General features: G+C 41.5%; 2 protein-coding genes across 2 annotated transcripts in view; both read left to right on the top strand.

Moving 5' to 3' along the window:
- The window catches only part of LOC108789331 (protein-glutamine gamma-glutamyltransferase E-like), a 43,009-nt gene extending 42,592 nt beyond the window's left edge, over positions 1–417 (top strand). Inside the window, exon 14 of the mRNA XM_018559308.1 lies at positions 199–417. Coding sequence (XP_018414810.1) covers positions 199–346 — 148 coding nt within the window. The 3' untranslated portion in view covers positions 347–417. The remainder of the gene's footprint in view (positions 1–198) is intronic.
- A 9,909-nt stretch (positions 418–10,326) lies between these two features.
- Positions 10,327–19,015, top strand: part of LOC108789310 (protein-glutamine gamma-glutamyltransferase E-like) — a 39,442-nt gene continuing 30,753 nt past the window's right edge. The window contains exon 1 of the mRNA XM_018559282.1: positions 10,327–10,494. Coding sequence (XP_018414784.1) covers positions 10,488–10,494 — 7 coding nt within the window. The 5' untranslated portion in view covers positions 10,327–10,487. The remainder of the gene's footprint in view (positions 10,495–19,015) is intronic.

Here is a 19,015-nt window from a genome sequence, read left to right as displayed (position 1 = left end):
TGAGATCTCATGAGATTACAGATGAGATTTCCCAGCAATGCACTGCTTCCCAGGATGGGCAACACTTGGGCACATTACATCACTTTTGCCAAAGAGAACCAGGGCTGGACATGCATACTGATGTGATTTTTAGCCAAATAGGGTAAAGGTCCACTTTAATATCATGACTTCTAATTTATTTTCTTATGCTTGATACAGGGTCCCCTACTTGAAGCCAAAAGAGAAAATAAAGTTCAAGGTGGAGCTAACACCATACAGGCCTGGAACAAGACAACTCATAGCCAACTTCAAATGCAAATATTTTTCAATTAAAGGATACCAGTCGTTGAATGTGGAGTCCTGGTAACCAACCCTCAGCGTCTTCTAACCATGACACATGTACTGTTTCTCCAGGAAACTGTTAAATTTGAAGTCTTTTTTCATTAAAAGAGCCTATAATTTTTACAGCATAGCTCTACTGCAGCACAATGCTGACTGTTTAAATACATAGGGGGGGGAAATTTATCGAAACTAAAGCAGACAGAATCTGGAGCAACTGTGCTTGGCAACCAATCATATGTCATTTTCACAGCGTAACTATACAATCTGCAGAGAGAAGCTGATTGGTTACTATGGGCAACTGCTCCAGATTCGGTCTGAATTGTTAAATCTTTACTATTGCACTATTAGTGGAAATGCGTGCAAAAGAAAAGTATGTTAACTTGATTTACTAATTACCATACAGTATTAGAACAAAAAGATACACTTGCAAAAAGCGGAATGCAATTCACTCTCATTTGATTTTTGAATGCTCTAAAGTTAAAGCTAAACTTCACGCACAAAAACTTTCATTTATATATATTCCTCCATAGCCACAAAGCAAAGGAGTCGACTTTTTGTGCACTACATGCCTTTACAAACACAGTTTGTGACATTAATGTGCTGGATATAACCAATGCAGAGAACAGAGCTGTGGGAGGTACCCAGCAGGTCCAAGCATTCTGTCTGCAAGAATAAGCCTTAGCTGCACTTTGTTCTGCTTAGTTCTGGAACATAATATTACCCGAAGGGGTAAAGCCGGTTGACCCACTTACGGTATGTGCTTATATTGCAAAACTTTTACATGTATATTTTATATAAGAATTGCAGTTAGCTTTCAGCAGGTTGCTATTGCAAAGCACTGTCTTTAAAATATTAATAAATGGAATCTGCTCAAGTGAAACAGCGCAAGTGAAACAGCGCACTGCACCTTCAATAAGGTAGTAGCGCTCCCTTATCCATGTGTATTCTTTAAAATATTATGTAATCAAATTATAGTCAGCAGTTGCTAAAGCTTGATTTGTTTCAGCAATTGTTTGTTGAAATATTCAGTCATATGTAGCATTGCATTTGCAGATAATAAACATGTTTACTTGTATGTTGTAATTCACAATATGTAAGAGGAACTGCCTGTTAGTTTTATTGTATGTTTGTTAACTGAGAATGGAAATAAAGTATTACATAGAATATCAATCCAAACTAAGATATGAGAATGCTTAAGGATTGAAATGAAAATGCTATAACAAAGACATTGATGTCTTTCTTTGCTTTGGAGTTATTTAAAGGCATGCACTGGGTGCAGGTCCTGCGCCGCTTTGCCGTGATAACCATGTTATTGTGATTGAATGTATCCATGTCATAAGGGTTGACATTGCTGAAAATGTAAGTTTAAGTGCTTTCAGGACCTTGCAGGGTCCCTTCATCAGGCTCAACATCGACCAATCGATGTTGGGCCTGATGAAGAGACCCTGCAAAGTCGCCAAAGCGCTTATTTCTCAATTGACAATCTGTTCAATAAAATGAACAATTGGTGATCCTAAAGATTTTCGGTGTGCTGGTGACATTCCTTTCTACCAAACTTACAGGAGGATTAGACACTGGCAAAAAAAATTGAGGGCCAGACCAAGAGAATGATTTCTACTACCAGTATGCTTCAGTGTTTTGCTAGTGTCTGAGGGGGATAGACGTGTTTTTTTCAGCTCTGCTGGGGGATATCTAACCAAGTTTCACTAGTCGTCTTTTGTTTTTCTTGTCAATTGTTATTTCAGTCAAGATTCCTTAATACATTGCTGCGTGAGAGCTGGTCTCTACAAGGGCAGCTACCCAGATCCACTTTTCTCAGCCTAGTTTTGGAGTGTCGGACTCCCCAGTTAACCATATAGTATTTTTTTTAGGTCCGAAGCTGTTGCTGTTACTTCTGTGCTTGCCCTGTCTCTAAAGACTCATTCTGTGAGTAAGCCGGGCTGAGTATCAGGAGATACCTCTTTATTTCCCGTTGTCTTACCACAAAAGGAACGTTCAGGAAGCATTGCCCCACTGCTGCTTCTGCTTTGCAAACAGCTATTTGTAGCTTCCATCTCCAGTCCATTCCTACTATCCATCTACCAGTAACCAGCTGCCTGGATTTTGTGACTGAGACTGTGCCTTGTACCCTGAGCTCAGTTGTATCACTACCACGCAGCCCCAATTTGTATTTAGACACAGAGGGGGCAGTTCCACTGTCAGGGGCTTCTACTAGTCACATAAAACTTTTTTGCTAAATTCAGCCAGTTCCTTGCTGATGCTGACTACAAACGTTCTAAGCAATCCTGTGCCGTCCTCTACATAGTACATTTCTGATGTCCCTTAGACAAAACTGTTTCACCGATCCCAGTCACCATCTCTGCCACAGATTCTGAGTCCTCTCAGTAACTCTCTGATGAAATTGTTTTTAGGTAATCACAGTCGTCTGCCATTACCTCAAAACTGCAAGAAAATGTTTGGCCCTTATTCATGTGGTATGCACTACTCTGCACTCCTACAGTTTCAAAGACTTTCCCTCTGCACCAGCTCTTTGAAGTATTCCTCCATGATGATTGGAAGCAGCCGAGGGGGCCTTGGAGTCGCTCCTATATGGAATGGAATGTATTAAACAGTGGCCATTACCCACTGTGGATATGACTGTGACCCACCTTAACAGGGAAACCACTAGACCAGGAGAGAATGGTCGTACCTTCAAGGAGTCTACTGACCAGCAGCTGGAATCCCTCTTTAAAACCTAGTTCTTGCTGGCGGGCCCTGCCTTACACCATATTCTACCTGTGGCCTTAATCTGTCAAACTGTGGTGGAATGGGTTAAATCACTTAACAGGGATCTCTCTACTGCAACAGTGGACCTTTTAGTGATAGATCATGTGGATTAGATGTCTGGAGCCCCACACTTCAGCTGTGGTGGCCTCCCGGTAACATATAGGCTTGTATCTCATATGGGGTCTCTTGTCCATACAAATGCACAGAGAACTCTGGTTAAGGTGCTGGGAGGCAAGCACTGTACCCAAGGGGCGCCTCACTCATTTCGTCTTTAAGATACAGCATCTCTTTGGTCTTCCTATTGACATCATCATTACGGATATTAAGGATTAAGGATATTACCTGCCTAAGCCTATGCATTCTAAGGAAAGGTCAGCTGAGTCCAATCTCTCTCCTCTACCTACTCCTGGAAAAGGCATGACTATGCTGTAAGCCTGGATCTCTGACTAAATGTATGGTAGGAAGGGAAAAAAAACAGCTAAACTTCCAGAGAAGCCTTCAGCATTGAGTTGCATGACCTAAGTAGGGGAATGTTTGTTAGCCCTTTAAAGCTCCTAGGTTATTTGCCCTTCTGGCATTCAGGTGCAGAGAGTGCCTCTTCAGGTTTACATGCTAATCCCTTGCTTTCCAGTGCTATGTTCAGCTGCTCACCCACTACCTTCCTGTTCCACTGCACACATTAGCAGATCTATGTCTGTTGCCATTGAATCTCCTAAATCTAGCGATTCCTAATCTATCCCCTGTCCCAGTATTGCTTCAGGAGCTGTGTCCCAATCTTGGCCACTCTCCTCTTCCCCAGATCAAGTGTATCTCTTGGGACATATTAGGCTATCAGTTGGGCCTGCTGTCCATCAGATCCATCACCCCTGTCTCTCGCTAGAGGAACCCTATGTCCTGCACAGTCAGCTCGGGCCAGTACTTGCTGATCACTATCCCACATTGGTTCTGACTCATCAGCCTTGCCCCTACACACCTAGTGTTCTTCAAGGCATTGACTCCGTGTCTGTTGTAGTGCATTCTCATGGCATCCCCATTTTGGGACACTCAGGGACCTCCAGTGGAGAGATAAGAGTTGGTGGAAAGCTACCTGATGGATATGACACCTCCAAGATTGGATCTTGCTTCATCAGGAATCAGAGCTGGAGATGGCCGATTACCTCCAGACAGTTATAATCTGTTTTGTTCTTCAGTTGAAGGGTCTACAGCATATTTGCTTTCATGGCCTTGCCCTTAATCAGAAAGTAACCTGTACTGCAGGAAGGTTGGACATCGAGCGGTGACCTCCTTGAGGTGACCCTTTTCTAACTATCTCTTCTCAGACTACCTCAGCCCTCCCCTCCACTGTTGTAAATCTAGTTCCTGAGCAGACTAGCTTGTCTGCCTCTGAGGATCATGTAGTCCGTGGCCTGACCAGCCTTTCAGTTCTACAGTTTGTGCTCCCCATAAAATAATTTTCTAGTTTATTAAGGAACACAGATCCCACCTCTCTGTGGTTATGATCATGCTCTTGGGGTAGAAGAGGTTATCCTGGGCTGAACTACAATTATGCTGTTTGCCAGTGTCCAATTCTCCAGTAAGCAGCAGTGTAACCCAATAGTAAATTGTTTCCTGTGTCTCCTAATGACTTCAAAAAAAGGATTTTATGATGAGTACATCATTCCTATTTTATTATGTTCCTTGCACATGATTTACAGTCTTCTTCTTGAAAATCAACGCCCACAGTAATTGAACTAGAGGGTCAGCAGGATGACTAGCATCTAGCATTGCCAAGAGAAGTGTTCAACAATGACAGCCTCAATGTTGCTAATATGACAGGTTTCTTTTAAGAAGGATAAAGTACTTAAACACCTGAATTCTTTAAGTGAAAGGGGGAGCTGGGAAGGAGGTCTGCAAGGCTCTGGAACCCACTCTTAACTATAGCACAACTGGGCATGTGTATGTATTGATCCATGTGGGGCAAGCGAAAAGCTTCACTTTGGCATTCCTGTGTTTGAGCCCTATACTGTACACTGTTATGATTAGTAGTCATCATCTGGTAGCCAGTCTGTTGCCCATAATACTAAAGGCCACGCACAAGAAAATATTTTTACTGAGCACTAAGGGAAGGATTTACTAAACAATTACAAGTGTACTGTATATATTAAAGCACCCAAGAACGTAAATGGAAGGTTAGAAAAAAAATAAAATAATTTTACCTAATGGCAGTTGGATCTTTGATGTAAAAGTAATATTTTGCTTGTAACTACTGTGTAAAACACCCTTGAATTCTCAGTATTAGATGGTATAATGCTTTATAATGGATGGGTACAAGACAAAAAATATTTGGATTAAAGCTTTTCTCCATGTTTTTGCCAAATGTATTATTGTAAGTGGACATGTGTATTGAAATTGAACATTTTTCCCTACTAAAGAAAATGGAAATAAAAAATATTTTAAGAGTATGTTTTGGCCTAATTATTTCTACATACAAGTATATAACTGTTTTTCAAAAAGACAACAACATTCAAACATAAATAATTATTTGATTCTAGATGGTCCCTGGTAGATGCGATGGCACATTGACTTGCTCAAACTATTTATCTATCTGTTTCTGCCTATCTGTACTGATGACACGTACGCACACACAAACAACACATAAGCATGCACACATATACTGTAGTATGAAACCATTAACATGCATATAAAGTAACTCCTAGACCTGTTTTTTCCGGGACTGACTTTACCAGGTGTGTCTAGGATGACACATTATTTCATCATGTCCGTTGGTATTCAGTTGTTTTTTATAGCATCCTTTCAAGGTTATTTATCTTTTTCAGTGTTTTGAAACTTTGTGTTAAGGATTATACAAGCTTTAAAGTCAAACACTTTTATAAAAATAAAAATCATATGATAAGTAATAAAAAGTTACTAAACTGACAAAAGACACAAAGGCACACCTCAAACAACCTTTCACAAAATGTTTGGAAATGAGCTTAATGCATTCTATGCACTATAATTAAACTCAGTTAGTGCGAAGGGAAAGAGTACCCGTTGCTGTTTGGTTTTGTTCATCAAAGTGTTTTAAATATTTATTAGTCTAATAAAAAATATGACATCAATCACCCATTGCTGCTGTCAGCTTCATTTGGGTAGGTAGAGTGAATGATATAAAGTAGCTTAGTAAACATTTTATCAATATAATAAGTAAACAACGTTTCTTCATCGGTCAAATTAGGGAAGATTTATAACCAATACAACAAAGACTTGAACGATGATAACCTTTACATGGAAAAGAGACATACAAATGTGGAACTCCTAATATTGTCATTAAGGAGTTTTTGAAATGTCACAATATACTGTATAATTTTACATTCATAAACAGTATCATTATTAGGGATGCACCAATACTGGTACACGAGTACTCGCCCAAATACTCAGTATTGGCACTGGAAGTTCAGATACCAAGTACCCTACTCGGTACAAGCACAGATACTTTTCCAGTTCCAAGACTGGACTAGAGAAAAATTCTAAAGTTAGGAGGCAACTGTCATTTTTAAAGGAGCATACAGAGCTCCTGGGATTTGCGTTTCCTTGTTTTGATGTATGTTTATACATTTTTGTTTAGTGTCATGTGACAGGTTTTCTAAAACAATACAGACTAATGACTTCAGGACAGCGGTGGAGCGCCAGAGCCAGGTCCCAGCTGCAGCCGCTGCCACCCTGGTAGTTCCTGTGAAAATGCCTAGTATCAGCACTAGTATCTGAACTGATATCTGAACATCCCTAGTATCGGTGCAATCATTATTGAAAGTATCACTAAATGCTCGTTTTAAAATGAAAAGCATAATCCAGCACACAGTAGAACACTCCAGCCATTTATTATATTCTTCTGTTTTCTTTTACATATGATTTTTCTCTTCGAGCATCTTCCACCACTGCTTTTTTACGTTAATTTCTGCTGTGATAGGTATGAGCAGTGTGCGCAGGGTCATTGCCTTTTTTGGCAGGGGAGGCAACATTTGCTGGATGGTGTACAATCGATGTGTGGGGTGCTGGTGGAGAGTGACCCCTCTAAGAGCCTGGTGGGGAGATGTCTAAGGGCTCTGCATCTCCCCGCCCAGCTTTTAGCAACCTGGGATTCTCTGGCCAGAAAGGGGGTGGCAGGTACACTGCAAACATTGTGCCCCCGCTTTAACTAAAGAGATGCCGCCTGGGGCAACTGTCTCAGGCTGCCTCATTATAGGGACAGCCTTGAGTGTACTTATATTGCAGTTACATGCACTGCTCTCCTAAAACTACACATTCCACTCTGAAGCCCATGAGTGGTGCTGTGTGAGCAGATACTTTGTGAGCATTTTGTTTGGTACAAGAATGGACTCAGGCAAGTCGAAAGCATCTTAGTTAAATCTCAGGAGCCAATTAAAAACCAAAATAGCTTTAAAAACCAATAAGCACCTTCCCATTAACTTCAACATGTTTTGTCATAATTGTGCAATCTTGCCAAAATCTCACGATTTTTCTCAAATTTTATTGAAATAGAAACTCGTTTAGATGGGTTTCTAGTTTTTAATCAGCCTTAAGATGGCCATACACTTATAGATTATCTGCAGATTTTCTGTGGTCAGATGGAAAAAGTGCAACAAATTCCTCCATCTACGCTAAACTGTGTGGAAGGAGAAATTTCCCACTAGGCCAAGCTTCAGTATCTTGCTAGTTGGCCCCACTGGCTGTCAGAATACCTGAACAATGCCTGCATCCAATCAGATTGTTCAGGTATTTTGACAGCCAGCCAGGCCGACTAGCAAGATACTGAAGCTACTGGGATTACAAAGTGGGTGGTTAATTGAGTAAAAAAACAAAAAGAGATTGCAATAAAAGAGAAAAAAAAAACTTGTAAAAATGGCATAACATTTCTGTCCAGATTTCAATGGAAACAACTGAAAATGAGTATAACACATCTTTTGCTTGATTTTGGACCTTATAGCATCCCCTGAAAGCCACCGTTCCATAGTCTAAAATAAAAACATTTAAGCCTCAGAACACCTGAAAATAACTAAAAGCTTTAAAAAGACCTGAAACGCCCATGCTTGAATGTGAATGAGGGCTTAAGCTGGTAGTATACTATGTGAATATCGACTGTTTTTTAATTAACCCTTCCACCCGGCATCCCTCGATCAGCTGATCGAAGGAAGCGTTTGGAACATTTTTGTGTTCCAAGAACTGTGTTTGCAGCCAATTCAATACAATAGAAACGGCAGGGGAGATTCATCCATTCACGCTCATTAACATGGATGGAGGACAATTAGAAGATTGGATGGAGGTTATATTTTTTTCATTCAGCCCGCCCATGTATGGTCAGTGTTAGTCCTCCTGTGGAGTCACCAAGGTAGTAAACATGACTAAGTCCTGTGTCAATGAAATTTCCTTCACATCAGAATGATTACTCTCCCCATGAAAGTCAATGGAAATGCAATCTACTCTCAAGGGAGTATTGAGTGTTAATACGGAAGCCACAGACACTAGCAGCACTTGGGAGAACATGGCTATCGCTGTATGTAGCGCAGACTACCACAGTGATTTCCAGCATCCCCAGCTGCCCTCCAGATATCAGATATGCATACTTTCACTGAGCCAAGATGGACCAATGTCAGTTCAAAAAAGATAGTTCCTGGAGTCCCACTTTAAAAACGAATGGTTCAGGACTATTGAACAGGGCTGGTGGGGAATTCCCCGCTCACAGCTTGATGTAAGTAACGGGGAAGGATGAAATTATATCTTTGACCTTATATGCCTACATGTTTATATTGGTGAATAACATTTACCTAATATGGCTATGTTGTCATATTAGGTAAATTACATCAGCACAAGCATCCCGCCCCTTTGTTTACAATGCCACTGAGTGAGTGAATGTACTCAAGGCACTTCCTTGTTTGGAGAAGCTCAGGTTTGGAAACGGGTTCAGGCCGAGCCTGAGTTAATCCCTAATGATGGTGATGTGTGCCGTCTTTCAAGAGATAGGAAAAATGGCTTTCTGTTTCCTGAACTAAAAAGAGCCTTCTGACTCTGTCAACATCCCCTGCACCCCTTTCCTCTTTGCAGTTTAGACACTAATGTAAAAAGGGAAAAAGTATTATACATTTTTAAATTTTTTTATGGAAAGGTTATTAACCATTGTATAGGGGGAAACAATGTACACAATATAAACCAGTTCCCTATTTCACACCCCCTTCCCTGGTTTGAGAACCCGGCACTGCATCACATTGTTTTGATTCTGTTCTCTTTTAAAGATATGGCACATTGACAGACATCCCAATTCTTCCGGACGTTCCGGGAGTCTCCCGCTATTAGATAGAGGCTCCTGGACACCCGGGAGAGAAACATTTTCTCCCGGAAAGGTTTACTCTGCAAGGAGCCGCTGGCCGCCGTCAGAGTAAAAAAAAAAAACGGCATAGAAATGAATAGCTAGATTGCTATTGGCTATTTGAATTTGCAATAGCCGATAGCAGACTAGCTATTGCACCCGCCCACTGCTGCTGTCAATCAGCAGAGGTGGACCTGAAGTTCTCCACCAGGTCCTCTCTCTGCTGATTGACAGCAGCAGAGAGGGGGTGCAATAGGCAGCTTGCTATTGGCTACTGCAAAATGAAATTGCCAATAGCAATCTAGCTATTCATTCCTATGCTATTTTTTTATTATTATTATTCTGACGGCAGCAACTGTCAGAATACTAAAAAACAAAAAACAGCAGATAGCACGGGTAGCATTAGCTTCTTTGCTATCTGCCATTATTTCAGGGGGGTCCCCCCCCTCCCAGAAATGAGAAAGACACCTTTCTGAAATTACTTTTTTTCAGGTTGGGATGCCTGCATTGATGTACAAATCAACTGCTCTGTATTTATGTCAGCTGTTGTATATTTTACATAAAAAATAAATAATTATTCGACTTTATATGTATAAGGTACCCTAAAAGTTCCATATAAGAACAAGTTTTATAGTTTGGCTCTGCCCTCCGATATTCCTGCCCACCTACGAGTGTCAATATGATAAATACAGCCCTAAATTTGTTTTGAATCTCTACAAATGTGGCTATTGTCTTTTATCACAGAGGATCCTCCCTCTGGAATTCCTGAGTAACTGATTCAGAAATTGAGCTCTTTCTTCCTGGATTAGGCTATTACACCCATGGTACCTGCAGAGCAGGTAATTTTAATAGTACACAGAATGACTCTGCTGGTTCATTAAGGTCAGATTAAATTTTGTGCTCCTCCTATATCTGTCACTAGTTCAGTATCTAATTGTGTGTCTTTAGTTACTGACTTTATATACCTTCCCCACCTGGATGAATACAAGCCACTGATGGTTAGCCTGGAGTAAATCTATCAGCATTTACACATCGATCTCCCAACAAAGAGCACATCATCATGGCTGGTGAGTAAATTAATGTTTTTGGAGCCAAGTGCCGTAGTGACAAACAGATTACACAGAATTCCTATTTGAGCTTGTCTGTTAAAGTAACTATGATTATAAGCTATTATTATTATAGGTCAATGCACAGTACTTCCTTCTTGACTGAAGGGTGTGTGCTCCATTTGGACCAAAGTTGTTTACTGCAACAGAAGTTTTAGGACTGGTAAACCTAATACTGTTCATACACTCATCAGTTCTTTTTTTTTAGATTTACTTTACATTTCTATTTTTCAATTTTTTTATTATATTTAATACAGCCTCAAGTCCAAAACATTTGGAGCGCTGTGTAATTTCTACATAAAAACAGAATGCAATGATTTGCAAATATCATACAACCCTATTTTTTTCACAATAGACAACATATAAAATGTTTAATCTAAGAAAATGGACCATTTTAACAAAAAAATAAGGTCATTTTGAAATTGATGGCAGGACACGTCTCAAAAAAGTTGGTACAGGACCATGTTTGCCACAGTGTAGCACCCCCTCTTCTTTTAACAGCACTCTGTAAATGTCTGGAAACTGGAGACCAATTGCTGGAGTTTTGGGAGAGGAATGTTGTCTAATTCTTGCCTGATATAGGATTCTAACTGCTCAACAGTATTGGGTCTTCTTTGTTGTATTTTTTTATTCAAGATGCGCCAAATATTGTCAATTGGTGAAAGGTCTGGACTGCAGACAGGCCTTTGAAGCACCCGGACTCTTCTACTATGAAGTCATGCTGTTGTCATAGATGCGGTATGTGAATCAGCACTGTCCTGCTGCAATATGCAAAGCCGCCTCTGAAAAATACATTGTTTGGATGGGAGCATGTGCTGCCATAAAACCTAGATATATCTTTCAGCATTGATGGTGCCTTTCCAGATGTGCAAGCTGACCCATTCCTTACGCACTAATGCACCCCCATGTGATGATAAGGTTCAGAACTGTGTATTGTCAAGTGGGATTGGCGTACAGCGGGTTTGGGCCGGGCGTACGTCACACCCCATACCATCAGAGATGTAAGCTTTTGAACTCAGTGCTGATAACAATCCAGAAGGTCCCTCTCCTCTTAAGTCTGGAGGACGCAGTGCCCATGGTAGCCAAAAAGAATGTCAAATTTTGATTCATGTTACCACAGAATAGTTTTCACTTTGCAACATACCATTTTAAATAAGCTTTGGCCCAGAGAAGACGGCTGCGTTTCTGGATCATGTTCAGATATGGCTTCTTCTTTGCATGATAGAGCTTTAACTTGCATTTTTGGATGGCACGGCAAACTGTAATCATAGATAGTGATTTTTGGAAGTATTCCTAAGCCCATGCAGTGATGTCCATCAGAATCATGCATAATTTTAATGCAGTGCCATCTCAGGGCCTGAAGATCACAGGCATCCAATACTGCGTTTCGGCCTTGTCCTTTGCACACATTATCACTGTAGATGATAATATATTTAAAGTCTTTGCAATTTTACGTTGAGGAGCATTATTCTGAAATTTTGACAATTTTTGGGCGCAGCTTTTCAGATTGGTGAACCTCTGCCCATCTTTACTTCTGAGACACTCTGACTCTAAGATGCTCTTTTTATACCCAATCATGTTACTGACCTGATGCCAAGAACTCACCTGTTTTTCCAGCTCTTCCTTTTTAGTACCACTTACTTTATCAGCTTTTTATTGCCTTGTCCCAACTTTTTTGAGACTTTTTTGTTGCTGCCATCAATTTCAAAATTACCTTATTTTTTTCTTAAAATGGTACGTTTTCTGAGTTCAAGCATTTGATGTTTTCTTTTTTTCTCTAATTTGAATAAAATATGGGTTTATCAGATTTGCAAATGATTGCATTCTGTTTTTTTGTTTGTTTTTTTTAGCAAATAATTTTTATTGAGATATAGTATATCAATATCAATACAAAAACAACCCTCCAGGAGGGTGCAAACAAGAGAGAAAAACATATGCATGGCAGATAAAGATCAACAGATACATAATACAGTCTAATAACCGTTAACCAGCACAAGTGAATCAAGAAGAATAGTAGCGAAAACAGCATTCCCCAAAACCTGACCGTAAAACGACTGTCTTCCCACCCTGAAGATCGTCACAGATTGAGAATAACGAACACATAACAAAGACAGAAAACGGTTTATCACGGCCGTAGACAATGGTATATATGAAGAAATAAAATAAAATACGACATATAATCTTCCACCATGGAGTCCCATGTTCGCTCGGTTGTGGAAAGGGAATACCATCTAAAGGGGCCCTAAAGAACGTCTAAACGACCCAGAGTTCCTGCTATCTTGGATTCCAGGTACCATTTTGTATATTGGAACAATGACATTAAATCTGCTAGTTGACCCGAGGATAGCTCGGTTAAAAAGGAATGTGGACCAAGTAGCAAAAAATTTGGAAGTGTGTTCCTGCGTGAATTGGGCTTCCAATTTGTCAACCGCCATTAATTTGTGCAAGAGCTCCTTTAGTAGCGCTAAAGGGGGAGAAGGTAATAACCAGTTTATGAAAACAGTCTTTTTTGCCGCCAGCAGGGATAAATGTTCCCATCGGGATAGGTGTTTCGGGGCAGGTGTGGAGGAGGGTGTGGGTATAGAATGGAATAGACAAACTACTGGTGAACAGGGCCTCTGAAGCCCCACATGTGTGCTCATATAGGACAGGACTGAAGACCAAAATTGCTGAATGTTGGGGTACAACCACATCAAGTGGTCCAGATCAGGGTATTGCATGAGACATTTAGGGCATGTAGTTAGCCAGTGTGGAGGGGTGCAGGCGTACCGTAAATTGAAGGCATAGAAAGCCCTGTGTATCAACTTGAACTGAATCTCCCTCCATGTTTCACAGATGATAGCCTTCCTGAGGGCCAACCATCCGTTAAGCAACAAAAGATCCGTCTCCTCTACTGGCAACTGTAGGAGTGTCGCCCATCTATGAACATGATTGGGAAACACAGAGGGAGGGTCAGCGCAAACCGATAACTTGAGGTGGTGTAGAAGGGTGGAAAGAGAAACCTTCTGTGTTGGCGAAGCTAAAAGGCTATAGAAAGACGTGTGCGTCATTATAGACCATGGGGTAGGGAGGTAGGTGTGGATAAAGTGACTCACTTGTGCATACTGCAAGAAATGAGTACCTGGGATCCCGTAGGTGCACTGCAGTTCCCTGAACGGTTTACATACCCCTTGTGGAGATAGCAAGTCATTCAAAGTGTAAACACCCTTGGTTTTCCAAAGTAAAAAAACTTTGGAGTCTCTGCCTGGGGAGAAGACCGGAGAAGAAGTGAGTGGCATCAGGGGAGATACCACCCCAGGGATTCGGTACAATTTCCGGACCTCCCTCCAGGCTATAATGGTGTCTCTCAGAAGGAGATTGGTTCTGATAAGTGCGGGAAGAGTTTTCCATGGTGAGTGGAGGACACCCGACAGGGACCAAGGAGATACCATGGCCTGTTCCAAGGTTGTATCAGTAAAATGAGTAGTGTCATGGATCCAATCCCTAGCATGTCTAAAGAGGCTGGCCAAATTGTACATCCTAACATCTGGTAGGTTCGCCCCCAACAGAGACTTGGGCCGTTGAAGTTTGTGCAGGGCTATACGTGGGCGTTTTCCTCTCCAAATAAACGTATTGAAAGCTTTGTAGAGCAGGCGAATATCATCATGTTTGATGAGCAGGGGCACGGTCTGCATGGGGTATAGCAATCGTGCAAAGCTGATCATACGTATTAGGTGGCACCTGCCCAATATGGAAAGAGGGAGGTCTCGCCACCTCTGCAATTCCTGAGTGATTTTCTTGAACAGGGGGACATAGTTAAGATGATACAGGTCCGAGGCCCGGCCGGATAGATGAATACCCAAATAAGTAATGGAACGCCTCTGAACCTGTATGGACATCTCGGTGGGCCAGTGGGATGTATCTATGGGTGTACCTGGGGACAGTGGAAGGAGTTCACTCTTGCTGCAATTGATTTTTAACCCTGAGAACGAGCCGTAGTGTATAATAAGTTCCAGAACTTTCGGCACCTAGGATGCAGGATCAGACAGTACCAGTATGATGTCATCTTTGCGTCAAGAGTTGATCCAGGAAGGTTTTATTCTCTGCATTCGGGCCATAAACATTGCACAGGTGTAACTTGTGTGCCCCCAGCTGCAGGGATAAGAAGGACCACCTGCCAGTGTCAGAATCAAAACAATGAGAGATGACCTTGTGTGCGAGAGATTTGTTGATGAGGGTGACCACACCTGCCGATTTACCTGCTGCAGGGGCACCAAGGGCCGTGCCCACCCAAGATTGCTGCATGCGTGTAATATCTGGTTCCTTAAGGTGTGTTTCCTGGAGGAGGGCGATGTCCACCTTTAGCTTTTGGAGATGGCGTAAGATTTGACGCCGCTTATTGGGAGACTTCAGACCCTTCACGTTCCAGGTAATTATGTTCAAGTGGGGTCCCATAGCATCCGTGCCGGACTGGATAATACTTCAAGTATTATCCCAGTGCTCCCGGATATACCCTGTAATTCAGGTGCATGATGAGCAGCTCGGGGTGAAGAAGAAGAGGAAGGAGAAGGTGCGTGCCATGAACCATAGCATGGGGGCGCACGGCTCCAGCCATGCGGAGGCATACTACACAGGTTGGGGGAAGTATAAATCTTGGTCATGCTGGTTAGAGAACTGAAGAAATGAAAATAAAAATGTAGAAACAAAACAAAAAACATCCATGGTACTTGACTACCTTTTTTCCCGATGCGAGCGGTGAGAGACTGACCACACGTGAGATCGAATCCAGTACTCACGCGGCTGTGTCAGTGTCGTGAGTGCTCCAATAACATTTAGATCGCACCCTCCCGCCATCTTGATGATGTGTAAAACAATAGTGCCCAGACATGCCATAAAATCGCATAACAAGTAACGGCAAATTAACTGCAAGAAGGCATCTTCTAGGCCCAGAACATCTACGCCACATCCGCGCCCAACCCCTCAGGTGCTAAAATATGTAAAAGAAGAAAGAAAACAGAGAAACCTATCTTCCTCCCTTGACTGTGACTGTTCAGGCCTTTTTCTTCCGAGGAGGACTCTTGGACGGTGATGATGTTGAGGCATGCCCCCTGGAATCGAGAAATCTTTGGGCGTGGGTCGCTGAGGTAAAACGCCACTCTTTCCCGTCCTCCGTGGAAAACCGAAGCACCTCAGGGTATTGCAACGCAAATTTTATGCGCTGACGCGCCAATGTTTGGCACGCGTCATGGAAAGATTTCCGCATTTTTGATGTTTCCATGGAGTAATCCGCGAAAAGCAATAACTTGAGGCCCTCCACTACAAGGTTGCGTTGAGTGCGATAGGATTGAAATATATTCTGTTTATCGTGATAATCCAGGTATCGCACTATCACAGGCCTAGGCTTGGTGTCATCTCTAGGTGGTCCCAATCTATGTGCCCTCTCAACCCTGCAGGTTGCAGTGAGGCCCAAGGCTTTGGGTATAATGGTGGCGCAGAACGCGCGCAGGTCTATTGGCTTCACAGACTCTGGTATGCCAATCACCCGCAGGTTATTGCGTCTGGAGCGGTTTTCCAAGTCATCTACTTTCTCCTGCAGGTTGTGCAAGCGTTTTGCCATGTCGCCATAAGCACGATGAGACTCTGCGGCATCATCCTCAATAACACTTATGCGCTGTTCCATAACATGCAGATTTCTCCCCTGTGTTTCTATGGCAGCATTTAATTTGCCCAGGTGCAGCTGCAGGGTGTCTGCAATTATCGTGGCTATGTCAGTTCTAAGGTGTTTGGACACCTCAGATGCTATCAGGGCATAATCGATAGATGTGGTGGACAGGGAGGCAGGGGTTAAGTCACCCCCGGGCATGCCTGTGTCGTTCTCCTGCTGCATGTCGTCCGTGGCCATGTTGGAAATATCCCCTCCGTCAGATGCTTGGTCTGTGAGCGATCTGCGAGCCCGCGGCTGCCGCTCCAGATACTTGTCCATGACAAGGGAGTGATCGTGGGGTTGTCAGTGACCGGTCGGGTGCGGGAGATGTTCCGGTAAGCAGGTGTTAGTGGATGGTGGGACGGAGCTCCGTTTCGCTCGTCTACAGCATCGGGCGCCGGAACCGGAAGTCCACCTGCATTCTGTTTTTCATCCTAACTTTTTTGAAATTGGGTTTGTATTATTAATTTACTTTTACATTTCTGTACAGGGATTTTGTTTCAGTATTATTTAACATGATTGCATTAAATTGTATATAAAGAGGCTCTGATGGATGATGGGAAGCACCCTCCTCCTTTTTCAGGTCAGAGGGGGCTAATACTGGGGGACAAGGCTGGCAAATATTTGTTGTGTTGGATAGCATGTTTCAAAAACCATTGTGAGGTTATTTTATTTATGTATTTATTTATTTATTTGTGTGTTTGCTGCATATATCCCACAGGGGAGATTTACCTTCATTTCCTGTTAAAGAGACACAAGAGAAAGTGAAAGGAAGTCTATCCTATGCAAGTCTCTCTTTTAGACAGTTGTCACTAGAACAGAATTCCTTTGGAAGACTTCCAGTCGCTTCCTGTTCCGGTGATCATTCCAACATTTTGGATTTTCTATACTTTCTGTACCAGAGACAGTGGTCACCAGGACGAAATGAGAGTGTGAATCTCCCCAGTGGAGGCAAACTTGACAAAGGTTTTATATTTTTAACTCGAAATTCTCCACTACGTTAAAAAAAAAAAAAAAATCAACAACAATCTCTCAACATTCTTTGTGTCTTTTATAGATAGGATCAACAAATGGAAACACATGCATTGTCAAAGCATAGGATTTAAGCCTATCCCTACAGCTTATTATTAATTAAATGTTTTTTTTTTTAGACTACATAGGTAAAGGCAATTTTCACAGTTGTGCCTGGCACGGTCTTTGCAACTTGAACATGAAAGTGTTCATTTTTTTAATTTCTGTTCTTCTAAAATTCTATCTATTGCACACTTTTGTGTGGTGGTCTATATCAGATAGACAGCATTGCCTTTCAAAATAATTTTACTACCTCAGTATAGGTAGAAGGACAAATGGGTTAGAATAAGGGGTTTGCCGAAGGATTGTTGAAGTGAACTGAGAGAAATAATTTTTTCAGTTGCTGAATTAGTATGGCTTAAACCGTTACAGTGCCTCCTGATAGTCCACCTCCTCCAGCAAATTATATTTGCCAATCCACACTTCCTTGCCACCTCCCTGCCTTCTCAGAACCCTCAATTCATTGTTCTAATAGATCAGGCCTTTCAGGTGTTACGGAGCATCTGATCTCCTCTATGCAACAGTTCCTTGGCCTAAATGGCCAATCATCGGGCCTGAAAACTGTTATGTGGTGGAAGCAGTGACATCTTCGTTGGATTTTAAGACACAAATGAAAACCTGTAGCCTTAGTTGTACGTTTAGCTCATAAAGCTACTTTGCTTCTATGTGTAGGTGTAAGTAACAACCATTAAGATTTCAATTGCAGATTTCCTAGTAGAGACCAAAGGATGAATAAACGTAATTAAAACACCTGACTAGCAGCTAGGGATGACTGAAATACCGAATTTTCACTTTCATGAAAGGTGAAGTTATGGTGGATTTTGGTGGTTTTAAGAGTCAAATGGTCTTCATCTGGATCCTAAAAGGGTTAGAAAAGCTCCCTTTACCACCTCTAGACCATTTTTCTGCCAGAAAATGACCCCTCATTAGGTGGGAACATGACATTAGACATTGAGGAACTCTAACCCTTTGTTGATAAACAAAGTTATGTAATTGCCATGTCAGTGCTGAAATGACACATGGCTTTATTTAAAAACAAAGGGTTGGTTTAGAGTTGGCTTTGTTTATCAACAAAGACATGGATCATCCTATTATTGCTGACATGGTGATCACATGTCTCTGAAAAAGAAAATCTAACAATCAAATTTTACCCAAACAGTCCTCACGGCCAAATATGAGGCGAATTTTAGTGCGAGTGAAATCAATACTATTTGTTTAAAATCAGTTTGGCATAATGACTGCTTATGAATATTATTTGCCTTGAGCTTCTATGCCTACTTGTCCTTTCCTTCTCTTTATTACATTTAGAAGTATATATAGAGATATATGTTGCACATATATTTTTTATTAACATTGTCATTTATTTTATATAAAATCTTTTTGAGTTTTTTTGTTTATTTTGCACATCAGTGTCTCTCATGTGCAGCAGAGAGAATCTTAGTAAATAAAGCAAGTAATGCATTTTTAAATCACTAAGTAAACTATAATACTTCAACAGTTGAAAACATTAATCCTTTGTAGACTTAGGGAGTGAGTACAGTCACAGGCATATAAATCATGGGAACTAAATGTGATGTTTAAATTTATACAAACATATTACACTGAGTTATTTTCTGAAAAATACAATAGAGCTTGACATTGGTAAGTACAGTCTATCAAGTTAACTGCACATAGTATTGGACTGTACATTGCACACAAAGAAGGTCTGGGCTTGGGGGGGGGGGTTGG

The sequence above is a fragment of the Nanorana parkeri genome, unplaced genomic scaffold (genome assembly GCF_000935625.1).
Source record: "Nanorana parkeri isolate BGI_ZX_2015 unplaced genomic scaffold, ASM93562v1 scaffold387, whole genome shotgun sequence".
Taxonomy (NCBI): domain Eukaryota; kingdom Metazoa; phylum Chordata; class Amphibia; order Anura; family Dicroglossidae; genus Nanorana; species Nanorana parkeri.
This window is presented reverse-complemented; position numbering and strand designations above follow the sequence as displayed.